The sequence below is a fragment of the Anomaloglossus baeobatrachus genome, chromosome 5, assembly GCF_048569485.1.
Source record: "Anomaloglossus baeobatrachus isolate aAnoBae1 chromosome 5, aAnoBae1.hap1, whole genome shotgun sequence".
Lineage (NCBI taxonomy): Eukaryota > Metazoa > Chordata > Amphibia > Anura > Aromobatidae > Anomaloglossus > Anomaloglossus baeobatrachus.
Genome location: NC_134357.1, coordinates 56,925,267 through 56,951,320, shown reverse-complemented (window position 1 = coordinate 56,951,320; position 26,054 = coordinate 56,925,267). Strand labels below are relative to the sequence as shown.

The window sequence follows — 26,054 nt, the reverse complement described above, 5'->3', positions numbered from 1 at the left end:
AGGATGCAGAGGCGGCCTCCACAGTTGGTGCTGACCAGGTACCCTCTTTGTGGTGGAGAGCCAGGCCCCATAAACAGGCATGCTCTCTGGTCGCAGGTGAGCCAAGGCCCTATATACGGACGGGCTCCTCCTGGTTGCAGACGAGCCAAGCCCCTAAACAGGCTGACTCTGGTGGTGGTGGTGCCCTCTGGTGTAACTATTTACACTGCGAGAGTTTGTGGCTATAGCCAGTTCATAGCCTTAAGGTTTATTTCTCACAATAGTTTATGTGGGCACATACTTGAACTTTAAAACGTTGCAAAACAAACTTTCCAAACTGGTCAAAACTTGCTGTACTTTACTTAACTTATGCAGACTCCTCTTCACCAGGGCTTGGGCCTGTAGGGCTGCGGCACCTGTTGCTTTCTTGGCCTCTTTCTTCATCTGTTGTTGTCTCATCATTAGGTCTTTGGTCTTTTCTTTCCTTATGGCTGTCTTTCCTTTCTTCTTTGGGACATGGCACTACATCTAGTGCGTACCACCCTCTTTCTCCTTGGTGCATGGTGAACTGTACGGAGTCTCCCATCTTTAAGTTTCTGCCAGGGTGTCCTCTGGGCAGATTAGCTCTGACGTCTCTCCGATTGACAAAAATACCTTCTTTTATACCAGGTGCTACGATGAACCCATATCCTGACTTGAGGCTGAAGTCCTCCACTACTCCTCTGCAAAGGGGTCCTCTGACCTGGGCTTTGGCTCTTCTGAGGAACCTTTTCTCCTGTAGGTCTCTGGCTGTGACTTCTCTCTGCTCTGGGGATGGCGGTGCAGGGAAAGACTGGGTTCTACTGCGGCGCTGTGTCTTGCGGGCTGGGTTCTGCTGGGCTGTTACCTCAATGCCTGCAGGGCCCCAGGTGAGGTTTCTGGGCTGGTCTTCATCAGCAGACGGTGTCAAGTCCTCCTCATCCCAACGGGAATAGGGCAACATCTCCGGCTCTGAGTATAGATCCACTGCTGGTGGCTCCAGAGTCAGCTCCTCAGTTTCCTGGCCTCCTCTCCCCCTTAGTTCTTCTTGGCACTCCTTTGGTGGCAGTGCTGGGGATGGGCTTTCTTCAGCAGGCCCAGGCGGGGGACTCTTTGGCGTGGTTGCTGCAGGGGTTGCCGGAACCCTCTTGGGGGTGTGCGGAGGGAGCAGATACCGATCCACCATCTCTTGTGGGAACTGGGCCTCTAGGTCAGCCTTCAGCTTCCAGTATTCGGGGTCCTCTCCTATCAGGGACTTCCTAGCAGGGACTTCCTTAGACTGGGGAGCGGTGTCTGCTCTGGCCTTGCAGGCCGGGGTAAATGGTGATGCAATCTCTTTGCGGGCCGCGCCCTGTATGGCGGCGGCCTGGTCTTGGCGGGCCGCGCCTGGCATGGCGGCGGCCTGGTCTTGGCGGGCCGCGCCCTGTTTGGCGGCGGCCTGGATCGGCGTCGCTGTTGCAGGGGGCTCTGTGCAGGCTGGGCTGGACGTCGCTGCAGCAGTCTGGGCTTGGCGGGCCGCGCCTGGCGTGGCTGCGGCCTGGTTCAGCACCTCACTTGCGGCGCGGACGAGCGTTGCTGCGGCGGTGGGGTCTCGGCGGGCCGGGCCTAGCAGGGCGGCGGCCTGGGTCAGCGTTACGCCTGCGACGCGGATGAGGGTCGCGGTGGCAGCCGGTTCTTTGCGGGCCGGACTGGGCGTTGCTGCAGGGACCGGGTCTTGGTAGGCCGAGCAGGGCATCGCTGCGGCGGCCGGGGCTTGGCGGGCCGCACCTGGCGTGGCTGCGGCCTGCTTCAGCGTCGCCGCACCGGACGCCTCTTCGGGGACCGCGGACGTGGCAGCAGGGGTCGGGGCACTTGCACTGGCCGGGGCATCACTTGACTCACCCACCGGTGGCAGCATCGGGGTCTGCGTCGTCGCCGTCCTGTCTGGCACTCGGCGCGCGGCTCTCCTTTCATAGGCCCGAACCGCGGCAGCCATCTCCAGCAGTTCCATTCGTTCTTCTCTAATCTGCTCCACGACCCGGTTCTCCAGTCGGTCGCAGAACTGGGCCAGCTCCCGATACCACCAGGCAGCGGAGCCCGGTTCTGGATTTCTGCGGTCAGACGCCATTTCTTCTGCGCCGTCTTCTGCACGACTCTCCAGCTGTGGACTCGCCGTTGCCTCTGATAGCAAGCTGTTCAGTTTCTGCTCTGCCTCTTTCAGCAGCTCCTCTCCCAGCAGCAGGCTTGTGGCTTCCTTTCTGTCCCGACGTCTCTGGACGCTTCCACTCTCATAGCTGGCAAGGTCAGAACTCTGCAGGGGATCTCTGGGTAGCCACACCTCTTCGTGGGCGGTAACTTCTTCCAGCGCGGGCTGCTGTTGTTTTTCAGCGCGCTTTTCATGGTGGCAATATGGCGGCGCTTCCAATTTTCCAAGCGGACCGCCCAGGCACATGGTCACCTGTCTGAACAGGTCTAGTCCTTATCCTGTTCGTGACGCCAGATGTGAAGCCCCACGGGTGTAGTGTCGGTGCATTACCTTCAGGGACTCCACTCGGCTGGATCTCCGTCACTGGTAGGAAATCTTCTTGTTTGATCGTGACGCCACTCTCAGTATTGCGGCCAGTAGGGACCGCCACTGCAGGTTGAGGGTCGCCTGGGGCTGATGGTGTGTGCAGTTAGTTGGAATAGCCTCCTGAGAGTGAGGCAAGCCCCAGGGCCCAGTGTAGGTTTGTAGTACCACAAGTCGCAGAATAACCACACAGGCAGAATGTCTTTCAGGGTTTTTACTCACTTCAGGTGGCAGGGTGAGTAACCCGGGCGTAGCTGGGATGAACCAGGCGGGAACCAGGTGTCCTTCAGGCTGACTTGTGAGGGTGACTACTAACTCGCCTTCCTTAGCCCTTGGTGGTTTGGGGTGACCCCGACTTTGAGTCCCTATGGGGGTCACCCAGGGAAGTTGCTGAAGCCTCACTCCCCTTCGTTTGCCGTGTGCTTGTTGCCTGGGCCAGATCACTCCAGCTTCTTGCCTCCTGTGAGCTATGGGCCCTAACTGTGGCTACGTGGCTGCGGCTTTTTTGTGGTGTTGTGGCGTGGGCTTTGAGAGCCCCACACCGGCAGGTTTAGCAAAAGAAAGCTGGATCTATCTCCGCTTCGGGATCTGCCGCCCGTTTGGGCCTGGTGCTCTCTAGCAGTCTCCTTACTTCCCACTCCGTTGCACTCTCTAGCTGAAGCTGGCTTTCAGGTAGCACTCCTAGTTGACCGTTCTCCCCCGTCTGTAGCCACTGCGCGGACGCTGTCAGATTGCACAGCTCCAGGGATCTGCTCCTCACTTGAGCTCCCTGGACTCTACACTGAACTGGCTCACTGCTCCTCCTCTCCTGTTCTTGCCTACGCCACCTAGCAACCAGACTCTCTTACCACACCCCTTGAGAGGAGATGGAGGCTTTTGGCCCCCTCCACTATTCCAGTGAAGGTCAAGGCTTTTCCCCCTCCTGGGATCCCCAGGGGTCCTCTCATGGGTACATGTGTGAGAGCTGATTACTATGCGCCTGTGTTCCACACCCCTGTCAGCCTTCTGGATTACCTGTATTGTACTGTCGCCAGCATGGGTGCAGTACTCAGTGGTGCCTGACTAGGTCAGGGGCGCCACATTTCCATTGTGGACAATGACTTATTGGCCTTTAGTAGTCTGTATCCTGTAAATCTGGGGTGGGAAACCTTCACCCCGTTATTTCTTTTCTCTAGCCACCAGACAGATTCCCGAGGACCAGGGTTCTCGGGGCGCAAGTCCACTTTTGTCAGCCGCTAGCCCTTAAATTTCTTTCTACACAGTGACTGTATGCATGCAGCATTCACTACAGAAAGCTGCGGCACATGCCATGAAGGATTACGTCCTGATGCTGGCACTGACCATTGTACTTTGTGTGTGGAGTTGGCATGCTCAGCGATCCTGTCCTACCGATTAAGACAGCAGCGCCAGCATCTCTTCTGTGATTTATATGCTGAAGCCCCGCGTCTCCTATTTGATGTGTAAGCTGCAGCCCCGGTGTCTCCTATGTTATGTATATGCTCTGGTTCTAGTGTATCCCATAAGATTTGTATGCTCCAAAATCAGTGTCTCCAATGTGTTGTATATGTACCAGTTCCCCAGTGTATCTTATGTAACATATAAATAGCAGTTTCGGTGTCTCCTTGTAAAATAGTGAGTTTATGGAGATTTGATTCATAAACTTGATTACATGCATTCATAAAATGTATGTATTTTACCCATCCCTTTAAGAGTGTCTTTGTGAGTTGAAATTTCTAGCCAAAAAGCATCTGACATGGTTAGAACCAAGCCATCTGACATGGTACATCAATAGCTGACAGCTCAGTGCTATATTCTATCTGGTATTTAAGCAAAGATCTGAAATTAGCATTGAAACCTTCTAAGTGTTACACTAAGGTCAAAGGTCAGCAAACTTCAAAGAGGTCTATACATTCTATGGTAAAGGGTAAATTGTATGGTTTTACAAGTCTGTACTGCGCATGACACCTACTCTGCAGATTTTGGACCACGTGATATGACATAATGCTATAGTTAAAAATGATAGTGAGTTCTTGAAATAATGCTTAAGACCATTTAAAGAGACAAGGAGAATCAGGGGGTGTGGCTAATTATATTTAAGCAGACCACACTTCAAAGGGTTAGAATGGGACCATTCTCAACCAGACCAACCAGAGGACGGCTTATCATAACATCACAGCTATGTAAGATAAATGGACTCTTTTTCTCTATTTTTTTATCTTTATCTCTTCATTAACTAAAGCCAAAACATTATTTTTCTGTAATGACTTTAACTTTTATTGAATAAATCCACATATGATTTTGCACCTATTTCTCTTCAATCGTTAATATACTGGCTAAGCATATTTTACGTCAATCCTATTTTTAACACTCCTACGTTATGTATTTGCTCCAGAATCTCCTATGTGATGTAAACAGCAGCCTCGGTGTCTCCTATAATGTGTATACAGTAGTTTGAATAACTATGTGATGTATACAGAAGTCTTGGTGTCTATGTGATGTATACAGAAATCTCAGTGTCTCCTATGTGATGTTTACTGCAGCCTCGGTGTCTCCTATAAGGTGTATACAGTAATCTGAGTAACTATGTGATGTATACAGCAGTCTTGGTGTTTCTTATATGATGTATGCAGAAGTCTCAATGTCTCCTATGTGATATATACAGAAGTCTCAGTGTCTCCTTTGTGATGTATATGTGCTGTCCCTGCAGCGGTCGAACCGCTCGGATCTGGGATTTGCTGTGGCTCGAGGGTCTCTGGACCCGGAGCTTGCGGGAACTCAAATGTAAAGGGGACTATTTACAGGAGATAAGAGTTTGTGACACCACCCGTGGTTCGTGGTAAGGGGAGTACCGCCACTGCCGATGGGAGCACCTGGGGGAGATGGAGCGGGGCAGCCAGATGACGTTCCCTCCATGGGTAGGGGAGGCGCCGGGACTCTGGATGGTGGTGTGCTGGTTGTAGGGTAGCGCAGTGCTGGTTGGAAGCAGGGAAGGACCATGTACTCATTTAGGCAGTGTTGGTGATGATGCGGCCGCAAAGCAGACTCTGACAACAAGGTAAACCAAGTCTCTGGGTGCCGCTGCCCTCTTGGGGGAGCCCGTCCGGGTATCCATCCCCTATAGTACTGCCAGGTGGTACGGAGCCTGCCACCGTGCACAAATTAGAAGTTTTCTAGTGGCACGTTGTCTTAAAGCTGTCCGAGCCCTGTTCCCTACTTGTTGGTAGTGGAGCTTCGCTCTCAAGGGCTCATGCTTGGGATTTCTGTGGGCTGCGTGGGTTGGAAAGCCCTATCCCCCTTGTTGCGCTAGTGCCCCTGATCTCTGAGCTTCTTGGGGACAGTCCATAAAGTCACTATCCTCCACAGGTTAATTGCCGGGTTTCCTGAAGCTACTCCCTGACCTAGGGTCCTGTACCCCGCCATGCTTTCGGTTCTGGACCGGTTATTAGACTTAGAGCTGCTGACCGTCCTCCAAGACCAGGTCTAGGCACCCAGCCTCAATACCCTGCGACCTGGTCTCTGACTCCTCCGGGCCCAGACCACCGTCTGTGAACCAACCTGTAACTCTCAGGGAGCCACACACTCCCTCAGCTCCTCACTACTGGAGAGCTACCACTCTTCTGTTCTACTTCCCTCCCATCAGTCTGCCTGACCGCTAGGTGGGCGGCCCTATTCCAGCTAGGCAGTGGTGTGCCTGACAGGATGTGGTGTGAGGTGCGGTTGGGATTTGGATGTGGATGGAGGCAGTACCATAGGTTGGGAACCCAGAACCATGGGGGGTTGAGCCCTGTACTAAAGAGCAGCAAGTGCAGAACCCTGTGATGCCCTGACTAGTCCAGGGGCGTCACCTATACAGAAGTCTCAGTGTCTCGTATGTGATGTATACAGAAGTCTCAGTGTCTTCTATGTGTCGTATACTGCAGACCTCCCACTTCTTGAGTTCTATAAATGTTAAATGAGCAGCGATATATTTCCAACTGTGAGGAAACATGTAGTGTAATATACATCTGTATTCGGAAACACTTACTGCTGTTTCAGACCAATGCAAACCTCGAAAAGCAGTTGTGAGTAGCATCATCAACAATATCACCTAAAATGAAATGATGCACCAAAGAGAAGCAGTTCCAACCACCACAATAGGGGTGAGTTAATTAATTGACCAAATATCACAAGATAATTTTCAAGGTGATTATTCTTTATGGCCTCCGAATGATGTTATGAATATCCAAATGGCCCTTGCCAAAAAAATCCCTCACCCATGCACTAGGCCATAAAAAAACTTAAAACAACTGAATAAAATTATACTCAGCTCACCCTCACTTTTCCCACCACAGAGTCCTGCTCGAGTCTGGTCTTCTTCTTTGTTGTGGTCACTGTTGTGGTATTCATTGGGCCATCTTCGGCATCTTCCAATGCCCACCATCTTTAACATCTCCTGCGCTGACTATGCCATGATGGTATGACATTGTTCAATGCAGCCAAGTCAGCACAGGAGATGCCAAAGATTGCAGGCGCTGGAAGATGCCAAAAATCGACCAGAGAAGATCGCACCAATAACTGGTACTAAGAAGACAGGTAACAAGCGTGTTTTTAACTTCTCCCTGGACCTTTTGAATCCAGGAAGATGGTATTTGGCTGCCATTTTGCATGATTTGAATCCCCCCAAAATTCCGATTTTGGCAAACTCGATTCTTTTGGAAAAATCAAAGGAAATTTGATTTGCCTCAAAGTGATTTTTTCATCTGTAATTGTAGTATGTTTAATATTTCAATAGGGCATTTCATTAACAAAAATGCTGAGAAAAAAAGCCCATAAATATCTATAAAAATCTCTGCCGTATATTGTATGAATATCTGTTCTCTAGTTACTCACCGTCAGATACACTGTATTTCCATTCCATGGCCTGGTGTTCATAGTAATATAGGCTTCACCTTTCTCATTTGTCGTATACTCATGCTCTTTTACTGTCGTGCCATACTTTTCTGTTAAATACAAGGTTTCAGATTTGATTGGAGATCCATCAGCGCTCTCCAATAACATCTAGAAAAAAAAAACCCTAATTATTCTAAATTTTAACTTAATTTTATATAACCAAAATTTGCATGGAAATTATATTGCATGTAAAAGGCTTGTAGGAAATGGAAAAAAAACAAAAAAAAACAATCTGAGCAATATATACATGGTAATAGTGATAATATATTAAAGTGATTCTAAAACAAGATAAATGGAATGCTTTATGAAATAAATCTCTTAGACCTGGTGAAGCTGGTGTACTTACTGTGAAAATGAAATGTCAGGTTGGCTTTATTACATGGACATTTTAAGATTCCAGCTAGATGGTAATCTAATATATAAAGCTGAGTGTATGTATGTATGTATGTATGTATGTGTGTATGTGTGTCCGCTAAAGGAATCCACTCCATTGCATTTACAACCACAAAATTTTGCACAGACACTCCATTTGACTCAGGGAACGTCATAGACTATGTTTTGAGGAGAAAATGTAACCCCATGCTTTACAGTTATTCGCCAAAAAACCTGCTTACATTAAAGTCAATGGAGCTGGGAGCTACAGGTCATTAATAGGAGATGTAATTGGTTGCTATAGGCAATGAAGGACATTCTTAGTATAAGAAGCTTATGTGTGAGGTAATATGCTGGAGGAGAGAGAGAGACAGACAGAGAGAGATAGACATACAGAGACAGACAGACAGACAGAGACAGACAGACAGAGACAGACAGATGGATAAGAGAGAGACATAGACAGACAGAGATACAGACTGAGGGAGACAGACAGAGGAAGGAGACAGAGGAAGGAGACAGACAGAGGAGGGAGACATACAGAGGAGGGAGACAGACAGAGGAGGGAGACAGACAGAGGAGGGAGACAGAGGAGGGAGACCGACAGAGGAGGGAGACAGACAGAGGAGGGATACAGAGAGAGGAGGAAGACAGACAGAGGAAGGAGACAGAGGAAGGAGACAGACAGAGGAAGGAGACAGACAGAGGAAGGAAACAGACAGAAAAGGGAGACAGGCAGAGGAAGGAGACAGACAGAGAAGGGAGACAGACTGGAAGGAGACAGAGAGAGGAAGGAGACAGAGAGAGGAAGGAGACAGACAGAGGAGGGAGACAGACAGAGGAGGGAGAGAGACAGGAAGGAGACAGACAGAGGAAGGAGACAGACAGAGGAGGGAGACATACAGAGGAGAAGACCGACAGAGGAGGGAGACAGAGAGAGGAGGGAGACAGACAGAGGAAGGAGACAGACAAAAAAGGTAGACAGACAGAGGAAGGAGACAGACAGAGGAGGGAGACAGACAGAGGAGGGAGACAGAGGAAGGAGACAGACAGAGGAAGGAGACAGACAGAGGAGGGACACAGAGGAAGGAGACAGACAGAGGAAGGAGACAGACAGAGGAGGGAGACGGACAGAGGAAGGAGACAGACAGAGGAAGGAGACCGACAGAGGAAGGAGACAGAGGAAGGAGACAGACAGAGGAGGGAGACAGACAGAGGAAGGAGACAGACAGAGGAAGGAGACAGACATAGGAAGTAGACAGAGGAAGGAGACAGACAGAGGAAGGAGACAGACAGAGGAGGGAGACAGACAGGAAGGAGACAGACAGAGGAAGGAGACAGACAGAGGAAGGAGACAGACAGAGGAAGGAGACAGACATAGGAAGTAGACAGAGGAAGGAGACAGACAGAGGAAGGAGACAGACAGAGGAGGGAGACAGACAGGAAGGAGACAGACAGAGGAAGGAGACAGAGGAAGGAGACAGACAGAGGAGGGACACAGAGGAAGGAGACAGACAGAGGAAGGAGACAGACAGAGGAGGGAGACGGACAGAGGAAGGAGACAGACAGAGGAAGGAGACCGACAGAGGAAGGAGACAGAGGAAGGAGACAGACAGAGGAGGGAGACAGACAGAGGAGGGATACAGAGAGAGGAGGAAGACAGACAGACAGAGACAGACAGATGGATAAGAGAGAGACATAGACAGACAGAGATACAGACTGAGGGAGACAGACAGAGGAAGGAGACAGAGGAAGGAGACAGACAGAGGAGTGAGACATACAGAGGAGGGAGACAGACAGAGGAGGGAGACAGACAGAGGAGGGAGACAGAGGAGGGAGACCGACAGAGGAGGGAGACAGACAGAGGAGGGATACAGAGAGAGGAGGAAGACAGACAGAGGAAGGAGACAGAGGAAGGAGACAGACAGAGGAAGGAGACAGACAGAGGAAGGAAACAGACAGAAAAGGGAGACAGGCAGAGGAAGGAGACAGACAGAGGAGGGAGACAGACTGGAAGGAGACAGAGAGAGGAAGGAGACAGAGAGAGGAAGGAGACAGACAGAGGAGGGAGACAGACAGAGGAGGGAGAGAGACAGGAAGGAGACAGACAGAGGAGGGAGACAGACAGAGGAGGGAGACATACAGAGGAGAAGACCGACAGAGGAGGGAGACAGAGAGAGGAGGGAGACAGACAGAGGAAGGAGACAGACAAAAAAGGTAGACAGACAGAGGAAGGAGACAGACAGAGGAGGGAGACAGACAGAGGAGGGAGACAGACAGAGGAAGGAGACAGACAGAGGAAGGAGACAGACATAGGAAGTAGACAGAGGAAGGAGACAGACAGAGGAAGGAGACAGACAGAGGAGGGAGACAGACAGGAAGGAGACAGACAGAGGAAGGAGACAGACAGAGGAAGGAGACAGACAGAGGAAGGAGACAGACATAGGAAGTAGACAGAGGAAGGAGACAGACAGAGGAAGGAGACAGACAGAGGAGGGAGACAGACAGGAAGGAGACAGACAGAGGAAGGAGACAGAGGAAGGAGACAGACAGGGGAAGGAGACAGACAGAGGAGGGAGACAGACAGAGGAGGGAGACAGAGGAAGGAGACAGACAGAGGAAGGAGACAGACAGAGGAGGGACACAGAGGAAGGAGACAGACAGAGGAAGGAGACAGACAGAGGAGGGAGACGGACAGAGGAAGGAGACAGACAGAGGAAGGAGACCGACAGAGGAAGGAGACAGAGGAAGGAGACAGACAGAGGAGGGAGACGGACAGAGGAAGGAGACAGACAGAGGAAGGAGACCGACAGAGGAAGGAGACCAACAGAGGAAGGAGATAGACAGAGGAGGGAGACGGACACTTGGTTACTATACAACATTGGGTACTACAGCTAGTTTTAATGCAAGGCAAAAAAAGAAGAAAATATATATACAGGCATTTTGACATCAGGGTTAAGAGATCTATTTCGTAATATGTGCAGTTTGTATTGGGAAATCTGGTAACAAATCCCCTGCAACAATTTACATCAGAGAAATCAAAAATTGGCAGCTTTCCAGCAGTCGTAATAAAGAAATCAGAGACCTTTTTTGCTGTCCATTCTACATTGACTCTTTTACTGAAGTCTTTATAAGGAATGATAAACACGCATGCTCAGCCACTGAATTTCTTCTAGTTAGTAAGAAGGGAAGTTGGAGGCCTGACTCCTACTAAGGGTAGGTGCACCCAACTGTTTTCTCTTAATCTGCTTAAAAGGGTGCGATTATGGTGATTAGAGTACTGTATGTTCAATGTTTGATCAGAGTGGGGTCAGTTTTTCTCAGAGGTCCAGAGAAATAAAAAATTCCTCCTCCTCCAACATTATGTCAGCCCGTGAAAATTGGACTGCTCCCTAGGTCATTCTAGTATGTTTTCCATGGACCCATAGATGTGCATTTCTTGGATCAAACTCGGAACAAAATGTCATCATTTTTTGTCCCTAGAGCACTCAGTCGGAGGATAAAAAAAATTGGACATGTTCACAGCCCCATAGAATAACATGGGTCTGAGTGCTATCCGTCAAAACCACGGATAGCCCTTGGACAAGAAAATTGGTCGTGAGCATGGACTCAAATAAAAAAAATACTATAGGTTGTAAGTTTCTTTTGATTAGCTTTTATACAGCTGTTTCCATTTCCACATTTTGCTGTTTTTTTTTCCCATGCTGATAATGCTTTTACATACGTGATCAAAATTGTTGGTACCCCTCGTGTAATGAAAGAAAAACCAGCAATGGTCACAGAAACAATTTGAATCTGACAAAAGTAATACATAAAAAATCTATGAAAATGAACAAATGACATTGCTGCTTTTCTGTTTCCACAGAATATTTAAAAAAATAAACTCATGAAACAGGCCTGGACAGAAATGATGGGCTGCCCTCCTCCTCCTCCTCCTCCTTCTCCTCCTCCTTAACTTAATATTTTGCTGCATAACCTTTTGAGGCAATCACTGCAATCAAATGATTCCAAAACTGTCAATGAGACTTCTGTACCTTTCGACAGGTATTTTGGCCACTCCTCAAGAGCAAACTGCTCCAGTTGTCTCGTGTGTGAAGGTTTCCTTTTCCAGACGGCAGTTTCAGCTCTTTCCAAAGATCTCAATAGGATTTAGGTCAGGGCTCATAGAAGGCCACTTCAGAATAGTCCAATGTTTTCCTCTTAGCCATTCTTGGGTGTTTTTAGCTGTGTGTTTTGGGTCGTTATCCTGTTGCAAGACCCATGACCTGCGACTGAGACCAAGCTTTCTGACACTGGGCAGCACATTTCTCTCTAGAATCCCTTGATAGTCTTGAGATTTCATTGTACCCTGCACAGATTCAAGACCCCCGTGCCAGATGCAGCAAAGCAGCGCCAGAATGTAACAGAGCCTCCTCCATGTTTCACAGTAGGGACAGTGTTCTCTTCTTGATATGCTTCATTTTTCTGTCTGTGTACATAGAGCTGAGGTGCCTTGCCAAAAACTTCCATTTGTATCTCATCTGTCCATAGGACATCCTCCCAGAAGCTTTGTGGCTTGTTAGCCTGTAGTTTGGCAAATTCCAGTCTAGCTTTTTATGATTTTTTTTCAACAATGGTGTCCTCCTTGGTCGTCTCCCATGAAATCCACTTTGGCTCAAACAATGACAGATGGTGCAATCTGACACTGATGCTCCTTGAGCTTGATGTTCACCTTTAATCTCTTTAGAAGTTTTTCTGGGCTTTTGTTACCAATCGCATTATCCGTCTCTTTGATTTGTCATCAATTTTCCTCCTACGGCCACGTCCAGGCAGGTTGGCTACAGACCCATGGATCTTAAATTTCTGCGTAATATGTGCAACTGTAGTCACAGGAACATCAAGCTGCTTGAAGATGGTCTTATAACCTTTACCATGCTTGTCTATAATTTTTTTTCTAATCTCCTGAGACAACTCTTTACTTCGCTTCCTCTGGTTTATGTTGAGTGGGGTACACACCATGTCACCAAACAGCACAGTGAGTATCTGTAGCCCTATATATAGGCCCACTGACTGATTACAAGATCGTAGACACCTGTAATTAGTGGATACACCTTGATGTAACATGTCCCTTTTGTCACACTATTTTGAGGGGTACCATAATCTCTGTCCAGACCTATTTCATGAGTTTTTGCTTTTTTTTTAATTCTGTGGAAATATGGTTGAAAAGCAATGTCTGACTTTTATTTGTTCATTCTCATAGATTTTTTTATTTATTATTACTTTTGTTAGATTAAAGTTATTTCTGTGACCATTGTAGGTTTTTCTTTCATTAAACAAGGGGTACCAACATGTACCATGTGTATAACTGCCTAGTTCACGCTCTTTTAGAAGATGCTTTGAATTGCCGCTCAAGCACAATCTGTACTCAAGTATGGTTTATAAAACACTCTGCTGTCTAAGTATGCGGAAGGGGAGCAGAGAAGCTCACACAGGGAGAGAGTGCGTAAATAATGCTTGAGTTGGGATTCTTGCTAGAGCAGCAGTTGAAAGCAGCTCCTCAAAAGAGGCAGTTAAAACAGCAGCTCATAAAAGGAAGCACTTAAAACAGCAAAGTGTTTGAGAAAGAAGGAAGTTAAATAAGGTACTGGAGTATACTACAATGATTAATAACTTTGTAAAGGCTGTTAAAGGAATTAAATCCTTTCTTTACACTTAATTCTAAGGAAAGGAGAAGGCTCAGTGGACAGAATGGCTAAAAAAACTCCATACACTTTTAATATTCTAAACCTGACCTCTTAAGGGTGCTTTACATGCTGCAACATCTCTAAAGATATATCGTCGGGGTCACGTTGTTAGTGACGCACATCCGGCGCCGTTAGCAACATCGCAGCGTGTGACAGAAATGAGCGATGATCAACGAGCGCAAAAACATGAAAAATCGTTGCTCGTTGACACGTCGTTCATTTCCTTAATATCGTTGCTGCTGCAGGTACGATGTTGTTCGTCGTTCCAGCGGCATCACACATCGCTATGTTTGACACCGCAGGAACGACGAACATCTCCTTACCTGCGTCCACCGGCAATGCGGAAGGAAGGAGGTGGGCGGCATATTACGTCCCGCTCATCTCCACCCCTCCGCTTCTATTGGCTGGCCGCTTAGTGTTGCCGCAGTGACGTCGCTGTGACGCCAAACGCACCTCCCCCTTGAAGGAGGGATTGTTCGGCGGTCACAGTGACGTTGCTGACAAGGTATGTGCGTGTGACGCTGCCGTGGCGATAATGTTCGCTACGGCAGCGATCACCAAATGCCGCACGTACGACGGGGGCGGGTGCTATCGCGCTCGACATTGCTAGCAATCGCTAGCGATGTCGCAACGTGTAAAGCACCCTTTAGTCTGGGTTTTTTCCTAACATGCTTACTTGTTACAGCAGGCTGGATTCTTTGCAGGAAGCCATAAGAAAAGAAATCACAAACCTGAGCTCGATTTTTCGGATTCAGATTGCCCTATGTAAATTTCAATAAATATTGGCTGATAACTGTCATTTGTCATCTCTGACCTTTGTCTTATATCTCAATCCCATCTTGTAATAAGAATCCATTAACTCTTTGTCGTCAAAGGTCACTGTAGCAATCATAGCCGAAATAGGACAACTGCTTGTACCAGTCATTTCAATACCTACAAAAAAAGGTGCAAAAAAAAATAATTGAAGTGAATGTTTGCTAATAGAAATAAGCTAAAAATTCAGTTTATTAGTTTACTGATATAATAGTAAATTAGTCAGAACTTCTTTATCTGATGCAGAGCTTTAAATCCTCTGCATAAATAAAGGATTAAATGATAAAATTCCCCCATTATTATCAGGAATGAGCCAAATTAAAAAAAAAACAAACAAACAAAACAAATTATGTAAATGTATACAGTACATTATCTTCATTGTAGCTGAGATTTAAAAGTTTGTAGCTCTGTCTGTACAGAAAAACTGGTGCTTTGACCACTGTAAAGATATACACTGTCTACGGAAAGTATTGAGACGCCTTTAAATTATTCACTCTTTGTTTCATTGTAGCTATTTGGTTCATTCAAAAAAGTTCATTTTTTTTCTCATTAGTGTACACTCTGCACCCCATCTTATTCTTGACAGAAAAAAACAGAAATGTAGGAATTTGTGCAAATTTTTAAACAAGAAAAACTGAAATATCCCATGGTCATCAGTATTCAGACCCTTTGCTCAGACACTCATATTTAAGTCACATGCTGTCCATTTACTTGTGATCCTCCTTGAGATGGTTTTACTCCTTCATTGGAGTCCAGCTGTGTTTAATTAAACTGATAGGACTTGATTTGAAAAGGCGCACACCTGTCTATATAAGACCTCACAGCTCACAGTGCATGTCACACCAAATGAGAATCATGAGGTCAAAGGAACTGTCCAAGGAGCTCAGAGACAAAATTGTGGCAAGGCACAGATCTGGCCAAGGTTACAAAAGAATTTCTGCCGTACTCATGGTTCCTAAGAGCACAGTGGCTTCCATAATTCTTAAATGTTAGAAGTTTGGGACCACCAGAACTCTTCCTAGAGCTGGCTGTACAGCCAAACTGAGCAATCGTGGGATAAGAGTCTTGGTGAGAGAGGTAAAGCAGAACCCCAAGATCACTGTGGCTGAGCTCCAGAGATGCAGTAGGGAGATGAGAGAAAGTTCCACAAAGTCAAATATCACTACAGCCCTCCAGTTTCGTCAGGTTGGATGGTGAACGTTGGTGGACAGCCATTTTCAGGTCTCTCCAGAGATGCTCAATTGGGTTAAGGTCAGGGCTCTGGCTGGGTCAGTCAAGAATGGTTACAGAGTTGCTCTGAAGCCACTCCTTTGTTATTTTAGCTGTGTGCTTAGGGTCATTGTCTTGTTGGAAGGTGAACCTTCGGCCAAGTCTGAGGTCCAGAGCACTCTGGAAGAGGTTTTCTTCCAGGATATCTCTGTACTTGGCCGCATTCATCTTTCCTGCAATTGCAACCAATCGTCCTGTCCCCACAGCTGAAAAACACCCCCATTTCATGATGCTGCCACCACCATGTTTCACTGTTGGAATTGTATTGGGCAGGTGATGAGCAGTGCCTGGTTTTCTCCCCACATACTGCTTAGAATTATCACCAAAATGTTCTTTGTCTCATCAGACCACAGAATATTATTTCTCATAGTCTGGGAGTCCTTCATGTATTTTTTGCAAACTCTATGGGGGCTTTCATATGTCTTGCACTGAGGAGAGGCTTCCGTTGGGCGACTCTGCCATAAAGGCCCGACTGGTGGAGAGGCTCTGCAAGGAAGAATGGCAGAGGATCCCCAAATCCAGGTGTGAAAAACTTATTGTGTCATTCCCAAGAAGACTCATGGCTGTACTAGCTCAAAAGTGTGCTTCTACTCAATACTGAACAAAGGGTCTGAATACTTATGAACATGTGATATTTCAGTTTTTCTTGTTTAAAAAATTTGCAAAAATTTCTACATTTCTGTTTTTTTCTGTCAAGATTGGGTGCAGAGTGCACATTAATGAGAAAAAAAAATGAATTTTCTTGAATATACCAAATGGCTACAATGAAATAAAGAGTGAAAAATTTAAAGGGGTCTGAATACTTTCCATACCCACTGTACTGTATGGACAAAAGTCTCTATGGCTGCTTGGAAGCCTTACATCACCAACCTCAATGCCAGGTGTCATATGGAGGGGTGTAGAGCCGCCACCACTGGACTCTGGTGCAGCGAAACATGTTATGCACTGATGGACCACTCTTCTCTGTCAATGTGATGGGCGAGTCCAGGTTTGACAAACCTACCTGCCTGACTGCATTGTGCCAACTGTAAAGATTTTGTGATGGAGGGACAATACCACGGGATTCTTTTTTAGGGGTTGTTCTAGGCCACTTAGCTCCAGTAAAGGGAAATATTAATCCTTCAGCATACAAGATATTCTGGAAGAAATTGTAGCTCCCGAGTTTGTGTGAAGAATGTGATGAAGGCCCTTTTCTATCTCCCAGTACTGTGCCCAAGTGTACAAAATAAGGGCCATAAGGACATGGAAAGGGGGGGGGGGTTGATGGAGAAGAATTGGACTGGCTGCACAGAGCCCGGTCTAAGCTCCGTCTGATAACTTTTGGATGAAGTAGAACAAAGAGTGCGAGCCGGACTTTCTCCCTAACATCAGTGTCTATCCTCACAACAGACTTCCACTTAAGGTGCCAATCCAGCACTAAAAAACAACAACAAATGCTGGACTGGTAATTTAACAGTTATCACCTATCCATAAGTCCCCCACAAATCCAGTGGGTATGGCTCTGAAGTGGTGGTTGCCCACTCTATTCATTGCCTATGTGTGGCATCTGCCCAGGGCCTCAGACTCAGGATGGCTGTCACGGACAGACTGAAGGCCAACCTTCCACTAAGCAGGATCACGAAGGCCCCGAAACCCTTTAACCTCTGTACAGAGTGCAGGAGGTTGCTGCCTATGGAAGCCTACAGTCCGAAGAAGAGTAGTCGCCAGGTAGGGTCAAAACCAGGAGATACAAAAGGGACAAAATCGACAGGCAAGAAAGTGGTCAGGTAATCAGCCTAAGGTCAAACGGAGATGACAGCGAAATACAAACACGGTATGAAAAGCGTATATATGGTTCAAATTAACTAAGGATATGTGTTAGGACCAGGATGACGGGTAGGCCCAGGAGGTGGATCCACTGGACTGAGCACCCCACCGAGGGCAAGGTGCCCGGTAGCCGAAGCACTACGGGTAGAAGGACAGTCCGTTCAGAGGAGTGGAGTGTAGAAGTCCCTGGGACCACGGAGTCTCTGAAGGTAGTCCGGGTGACGGAGCTCAGGTTCGGAGGCTGGGATGATGTCAGGCAGAATCCGGAACCAGCGGAGCGGGGAGGTCGGTCACCACACGGATCCAGGGATCGCAGACGGTAGGGACTGACGAGATGGCGGACAGTCACCGTTCGGAGTTCTGGAACCGTAAGGACCGGTTGGCGAGACAGGAGCGGCTCTACAAGAGAGATAGGTGAGTACGGGACAAGGCACAGGGGGACCTGATTCCTAGCTTAGCAAACACGAAGAGCAGGCCCCGCCCACTTGGAAAGGAACCCCCTATATACCCTGTACCTGATTCTACAATATCCTGTTGGAGGACGCTGGCCCTTTAAGAGAGGGTCAATGAACGTGCACGCGCCCTAATGCGCATGCGCGAGGCCCGGGTGCCAGAAGCCAGAGCAGGAAGCGGTGCAGAGGAGGCAGGAGTGCCGGGCTGGCTCAGCGTTGCCGACGGGCGCCGGGAGCGGGGACCGGGTTGCCTGGAGGACGCAGGTGAGGGAGCATGGAGGCTGTGGAGCGGGGGACCGGGAAGCATGGCACGGGAGCGGCGGAGCGTGACATGGGAGCGGGGAAGCGTGGCAGGGGAGCTGGGGAGCATGGCAGGGGAGCCGGGGAGCATGGCAGGGGAGCTGGGGAGCATGGCACAGGAGCTGGGGAGCGTGACAATATGTTGCATAGGCTGGACACGTAAAGTCAATAATGGAAATAAATAACTTATCGTTAGTTAATTTTGAACCGTGTATACGCTTTCATTACATATCTCGATGCCATGCTGACTATCTCAGGTATTGTTCACACGGTCCTGTTTTATACTACTTCTCATGTGTTTTCGACTGCTATCCATGAAAGAGTTAAGCATTTGTTAGTTTCCGTCTTGAACTAATATTTGTTACCATATCTGTGTCGCCCTGGACAAGCCAGGGGACACAGGTAACAACACACACACACCCCCACCCCCAGCAGTTCACAGCAGACATACCCAAAGTGACCTGCTTTCTGCCTCGGGCTCAGACTGACACACCAGGTGGGCGGAGTCAGGAGATGGGGACGCCCACCCTGGAATGAGCTGGCCTGAGGCAGGAAACAAGCTCAGAGAAGTTCAGGAGTGAAGGAGAGAGGAAGTCTGCAGAGAGGCAGACGCAGACTGGGGCCTAGGTTGGAGCCTAGGGCCCCTGTGCAGAAAGTCAGGCAGATGGTAGTGGCCGTCTGCAGGGAGCCGGGGAGCCAGTTGGTGGAACCGCAGGTAGCCGGGGCTGGGCGGTGGCCCCCCGGTACTGAATCGGGGAGCCAGCTGGAAACCGGAGAGCAGGAAGAGTGTGCACGGAGGCGAAGGAAAGGACTTACACTAACAACCTGGGGTCAGGGGAAAACACCGCAGCCGCCTGTGGGACCCGTCCATCCAGCCGTTTGTTTCAGCAGAGACTCTGTGTGCTTCATTGGGCTGAGTGAGTACCACCGTGCCGTGCGGCACAGCGCTGTCCCCGCACCCCTGCACCTCCACAGGCCCCATACCCGCCTGTCCACCATCCCAACCCCATCACTGGTCCCCGGGATCACCAACCCCTACCCACGGAGGGGCAACACAACAACTGGCTGCTCCACACCATCACTCCCGGGATCCCCAGCCAGAGCAGCGGTGGTGTACATTCAATCACCACAACCGTGGGTGGTGTCACGGACAATAAACTATCCCCAAATCCCAATCCCCTTTCACTCACGGGCGAGGAGCGCCGCTCGAGTCCCCGGGATCCGGCCCATCGCTCGAGCCACCGAGCAGCGGCAGGCCGCAGCAGCCGCGGCAGCCGGACCCGAGCAGTGGGAGAGCGCGGCGTCCCCTCCTCCGCCCGCGACATATCCATTGGCTCTCCTCTGTCATTTCCGTGTCAAAACACTTACGAAAATATTTGCTCTAGTTTTACACTGATGTCTGAAACGCGTCAGTGTTTTGCGTTTTATCATAATTTTAATGATGAAATAAATTGAGGTTTTACTCATATTGATGCTGGATACTCACCTTTTTCGGTGGTGTAACTTGTAGAAGCCAGACACATATATTCGTGCACCTGTACCTTCTTGCGCCTGATTATCTACTACACCTACGGTGAGCTGATTCCCTCTTCTTGTTTTCCTAGTGAAACCCAGCTTAATGAACGAGCGGAGATTGTGCCCACCAGAGCCACTGACTCCTCCCCCATCAACAGCACTGCCCGCGGTGGGAATACGGCAGTGTCTGGTGATCAAAGCCGAAGTCGTAGGAGCGGACTCTGGTGGAGACGTGACACTATGGGAATGCCGGAGAAAGCAAAGCACTGTCCTAGAATATATCCGTAAGTATCAGACGAATGGAGTGGCAACACCACGCTCATTGACTGATGGATTTCTATCCTTTGAGATTAGTACGGTAGTTGTGGGGAGATGGATAACAATAGGAGTAGGCAGGCTCTGGCCTATAGAAGTGGTTCTTTGTTCTACTAAGCTTTGGAGATTCCAACTTTTAGATCGGAGCCCCATATGTGTAGATTACTTTATGTAAAACTCTACTCATTACTTATAAAAGAGTCAGTAATCTCACCAGTTCCATTTTCTACAAAAGTAGCTTTAACATCAAAGTTTAACTGGTAGTCATAAGAGCGGAGATTATATGGGTCAGTAGGTACTTCCACTTCTAGACAGCCATTCTCTTCAGTCTGGATGAGGAAAAAAAATACATAATTACAAACATAATATACAGTATGTGCAGTATGACCTTATTATCCATAAATTGTGCAATTTTGGTGTACAGTATTGCATTATACAACATGTCCACTCTCCTGGGAAACCATGCCTCTCGTTTACATTACACCCTCTTGTTGAAAATATGGGAAAACATGTCTAACTCTACATCATTAATGTGCTACAAAACACGTAAGATGTAGTTCAATGGCATGTCAATTTTTGGTTCAATTGTATCTCTACTTTAATAAATAGAGACTGGTTGACCTGATGTGATGTCATCGTCCATGTAAGACACGAGTGACAGACAGCTGTATAGTGTCTGGCTAGAGAAGGTCACAGCGTTTCACTGCACAAACTGCTCCCTGACCCTCTCCCATTCCTGGTTGGTTTTCATCCTTTTCCCTTTAGGACCCTGGGGCATTGTTCAGCCTGTCAGCTGCTGTTCATCAGAACTTTCCTTGTCTATCTATACCTTTATTTCCTATTACTTGGTGATATTTGATAAATCTTTATCAACTCTTCAGTGCAAGCAGGTGGCTTGCATACATCAGGAGAATCTTGGTGGTTGTTGCAGCTTCTCTCCCTGAGACAACTAGAGACAAGTTGTTTGTGTTTTTCCCTTGTTTGTTATCCCTGTGTGTCCTTTAGTGCCTAGTGTGGTTTATGTAGAGCTCATCCCATCCGATCCCTACCTAGGATCCAGATCAGGGTTAGGTATCTGACTCTGCGCATAGATACGGAACCTATCTGGGGTGGTGAGGGAACCCAGGGCCCAGCGGTAGCCTTGGTCAGAGGTCACCATGTCCCCCTTCCCTAGACACAGGGTTCCCCTTCCCTTTTGATGTTCGCGTGGTACTTCCCCTGTACCTAGCATCACAATTACATCCTTAGAATCTTGTAGAAGATAATGAAGTTGAGCAGTTGCTGGCTTGTTTTGTCTATTAGTTTTGCTAATTATGAGAATACCAAGATTTAGGAGTTTTACCAAAATAGTACAAAGCTTCCAATGTGCAAGTTCTCCACTTAAACTTGATAAATTTACTCAGAGTATTATTTTTTTTTATCAGTGGGGTGAATGATAAGTGACTTTTTAATCCCTTAATTTCCACAAGACCTGTCTTCATGCCGTACCTGGCCTTTGTATTCTGTGCATATATCAGTCGGGCACGATGATCTCATCCAGTAATAGCAAATAGCTTTTCGGCATACTGTTACCGTTATCTCACCCTGGACTGGTTTTCCAAATGTGTATCTGAAAAGTAAAGGATAATGGTCAGCACTGAATAAGGAATGGATGTACTAGAACTGGGGTCCGCAACCTTGAGAGCAACAGTCAGCGCTGAAAGATGGCCGAGAGACACATTCTATGAGAAGAGATAGAAAAAGCCCCTTGTGTGTCTCTTTGAAAGTTATAATTCTCTGAGAGCCCACTTATAAAATAATACTGGCTCACATCCTCTTATATTGTACTTATAACCTCTGTGCCCCTTTATAAAGTTACAAAGCCACAAGTGCCGCCTTATACAATAATAATATCCCAAGTGTTCCCTTATAATGTAGGACTGCCCCAAGTACCCCCTGAAAAAGTAATAGTCCTTTTTCTATATATATAATCGCCCTATTCTGTCTCTCTGTCTGTCCAAAAAATGATGTCATACACTGGAACCGCCTAAACCACGCTCACACAGCTCCAACAGGCCGAACACCCCCCACACACCCAACCCTCACTCCATGTCACCCAATCAGCAGCGGCCCTGCATTACACCACCCACACACCCACACATTACTCTACCCACACCCAATCAGCTGCGACGACTGCTCAATTAGGACACGCCCACTCGCCGAAACCCTGAGAACGCCATGAAGTAGCTGCCGGACAGGTACAAGGGACAGCACCATGGAAGCTCTCTACACCCAACGCGACGGAGCACAGTAAGGGCGCTTTCACCCTCATCATCATCACACACACCCCTGCACTACCACCCCATCATCATCACACACACCCCGGCACTACCGCTTCTATCATTACTGCACACACCCAGGCACTACCGCCCCCATCATCCCCGCACACACCCAGGCACTACCGCCCCCATCATCCCCGCACACACCCCGACACTACCGCCCCCATCATCCCCGCACACACCCCGGCACTACCGCCCCCATCATCCCCGCACACACACCGCCACTACCGCCCCCATCATCACCGCACACACCCCGGCACTACCGCTCCTATCATCACCGCACACACCCCGGCACTACCACCCTATCATCAACGCACACACCCCGGCACTACCGCACCCATCATTACCGTACACACCCCGGCACTACCGCCCCCATCATCACCGCACACACCCCGGCACTACGGCCCTCATCATCCCCGCACACACCCAGGCACTACCGCCCCCATCATCCCCGCACACACCCAGGCACTACCGCCCCCATCATTCCCGCACACACCCAGGTACTACCGCTCCTATCATTACTGCACACACCCAGGCACTACCGCCCCCATCATCCCCGCACACACCCAGGCACTACCGCCCCCATCTTCCCTGCATACACCCAGGCACTACCGCCCCCATCATTCCCGCACACACCCTGATACTACTGCTCCTATCATTACTGCACACACCCAGGCACTACCGCCCCCATCATCCCCGCACACACCCCGACACTACCGCCCCCATCATCCCTGCACACACCCCGGCACTACCGCCACCATCATCACCGCACAAACCCCGCCACTACCGCCCCCATCATCACCGAACACACCCCAGCAGTACCACCCTATCATCAACGCACACACCCCGGCACTACCGCACCCATCATCACCGTACACACCCCGGCACTACCGCCCCCATCATCACCGTACACACCCAGGCACTACCGCCCCCATTATCCCCGCACACACACCGGCACTACCAACCCCATCATACCTGCACACCCAGGCACTACCGCCCCCATCATCCCCGCACACATCCCGGCACTACCGCCCCCATCATCCCTGCACACACCCAGGCACTACCAACCCCATCATCCCCGCACACACCCCGGCACTACCGCCCCCATCATCACCGCACAAACCCCACCACTACCGCCCCCATCATCACTGTACACACCCCGGCACTACCGCCCCCATCATCACCGCACACACACCGCCACTACCGCCCCCATCATCACCGAACACACCCCAGCACTACCGCTCCTATCATCACTGCACACACCCCGGCACTAGCACCTTATCATCAACGCACACACCCCGGCACTACCGCACCCATCATCACCGTACACACCCCGGCACTACCGCCCCCATCATCACCACACACCCAGGCACTACTGCCTCCATCATCACCACACACACCCTGGCACTACCGCCCCCATCATCCCTGCACACACCAAGGCACTACCAACCCCATCATACCCGCACACACCCCGGCACTACCGCCCCCATCATCACCGCACACACACCGCCACTACCGCCCCCATCATCACCGAACACAACCCGGCACTACCGCCCCCATCATCACCGCACAAACCCCGCCACTACCGCCCCCATCATCACTGTACACACCCCGGCACTACCGCCCCCATCATCACCGCACACACAGCGCCACTACCGCCCCCATCATCACTGAACACACCCCAGCACTACCGCTCCTATCATCACCGCACACACCTCGGCACTACCACCCTATCATCAACGCACACACCCTGGCACTACCGCCCCCATCATCACCGTACACACCCCGGCACTACCGCCCCCATCATCACCGCACACACCCAGGCACTACTGACCCCATCATCCCCGCACATACCCAGGCACTACTGCCTCCATGATCACCACACACACCCTGGCACTACCGCCCCCATCATCCCTGCACACACCAAGGCACTACCAACCCCATCATACCCGCACACACCCAGGCACTACCGCCCCCATCATCCCGCACATACCCCGGTACTACCGCTCCTATCATTACTGCACACACCCAGGCACTACCGCCCCCATCATCCCCGCACACACCCAGGTACTACCGCCCCCATCATCCCCACACACACCCCGGCACTACCGCCCCCATCATCCCTGCACACACCCAGGCACTACCGACCCCATCATACCCGCACACACCCAGGCACTACCGCCCCCATCATCCCCGCACACACCCTGGCACTACCGCCCCCATCATCACCACACACACCCAGGCACTACCGCACCCATCATCCCCGCACACACACCGCCACTACCGCCCCCATCATCACCGAACACACCAGCACTACCGCTCCTATCATCACCGCACACACCCCGGCACTACCACCCTATCATCAACGCACACACCCCGGCACTACCGCACCCATCATCACCACACACACCCTGGCACTACCGCCCCCATCATCCCTGCACACACCAAGGCACTACCAACCCCATCATACCCGCACACACCCAGGCATTACCGCCCCCATCATCCCCGCACATACCCCGGTACTACCGCTCCTATCATTACTGCACACACCCAGGCACTACCGCCCCCATCTTCCCCGCACACACCCAGGTACTACCGCCCCCATCATCCCCACACACACCCCGGCACTACCGCCCCCATCATCCCTGCACACACCCAGGCACTACCGACCCCATCATACCCGCACACACCCAGGCACTACCGCCCCCATCATCCCCGCACACACCATGGCACTACCGCCCCCATCATCACCACACACACCCAGGCACTACCGCACCCATCATCCCCGCACACACACCGCCACTACCGCCCCCATCATCACTGAACACACCAGCACTACCGCTCCTATCATCACCGCACACACCCCGGCACTACCACCCTATCATCAACGCACACACCCCGGCACTACCGCACCCATCATCACCGTACACACCCCGGCACTACCGCCCCCATCATCCCCGCACACACCCCGGCACTACCGCCCCCATCATCACCGTACACACCCCGGCACTACCGCCCCCATCATCCCCGCACACACCCAGGTACTACCGCTCCTATCATTACTGCACACACCCAGGCACTACCGCTCCCATCATCCCCGCACACACCCAGGCACTACCGCCCCCATCATCCCCGCACACACCATGGCACTACCGCCCCCATCATCACCACACACACCCAGGCACTACCGCACCCATCATCCCCGCACACACACCGCCACTACCGCCCCCATCATCACTGAACACACCAGCACTACCGCTCCTATCATCACCGCACACACCCCGGCACTACCACCCTATCATCAACGCACACACCCCGGCACTACCGCACCCATCATCACCGTACACACCCCGGCACTACCGCCCCCATCATCCCCGCACACACCCCGGCACTACCGCCCCCATCATCACCGTACACACCCCGGCACTACCGCCCCCATCATCCCCGCACACACCCAGGTACTACCGCTCCTATCATTACTGCACACACCCAGGCACTACCGCTCCCATCATCCCCGCACACACCCAGGCACTACCGCCCCCATCTTCCCTGCATACACCCAGGCACTACCGCCCCCATCATTCCCGCATACATCCTGATACTACCGTTCCTATCATTACTGCACACACCCAGGCACTACCGCCCCCATCATCCCCGCACACACCCCGACACTACCGCCCCCATCATCCCTGCACACACC

General features: G+C 50.1%; 1 protein-coding gene across 1 annotated transcript in view; it reads right to left on the bottom strand.

Moving 5' to 3' along the window:
• The window catches only part of LOC142310811 (alpha-2-macroglobulin-like protein 1), a 105,558-nt gene that overhangs the window by 47,325 nt on the left and 32,179 nt on the right, over window positions 1–26,054 (bottom strand). The window contains exons 8-11 of the mRNA XM_075348525.1: window positions 21,525–21,645; window positions 20,251–20,365; window positions 14,381–14,499; window positions 7,415–7,582 (exon numbers count right to left, since the gene is read on the bottom strand). Coding sequence (XP_075204640.1) covers window positions 7,415–7,582; window positions 14,381–14,499; window positions 20,251–20,365; window positions 21,525–21,645 — 523 coding nt within the window. The remainder of the gene's footprint in view (window positions 1–7,414; window positions 7,583–14,380; window positions 14,500–20,250; window positions 20,366–21,524; window positions 21,646–26,054) is intronic.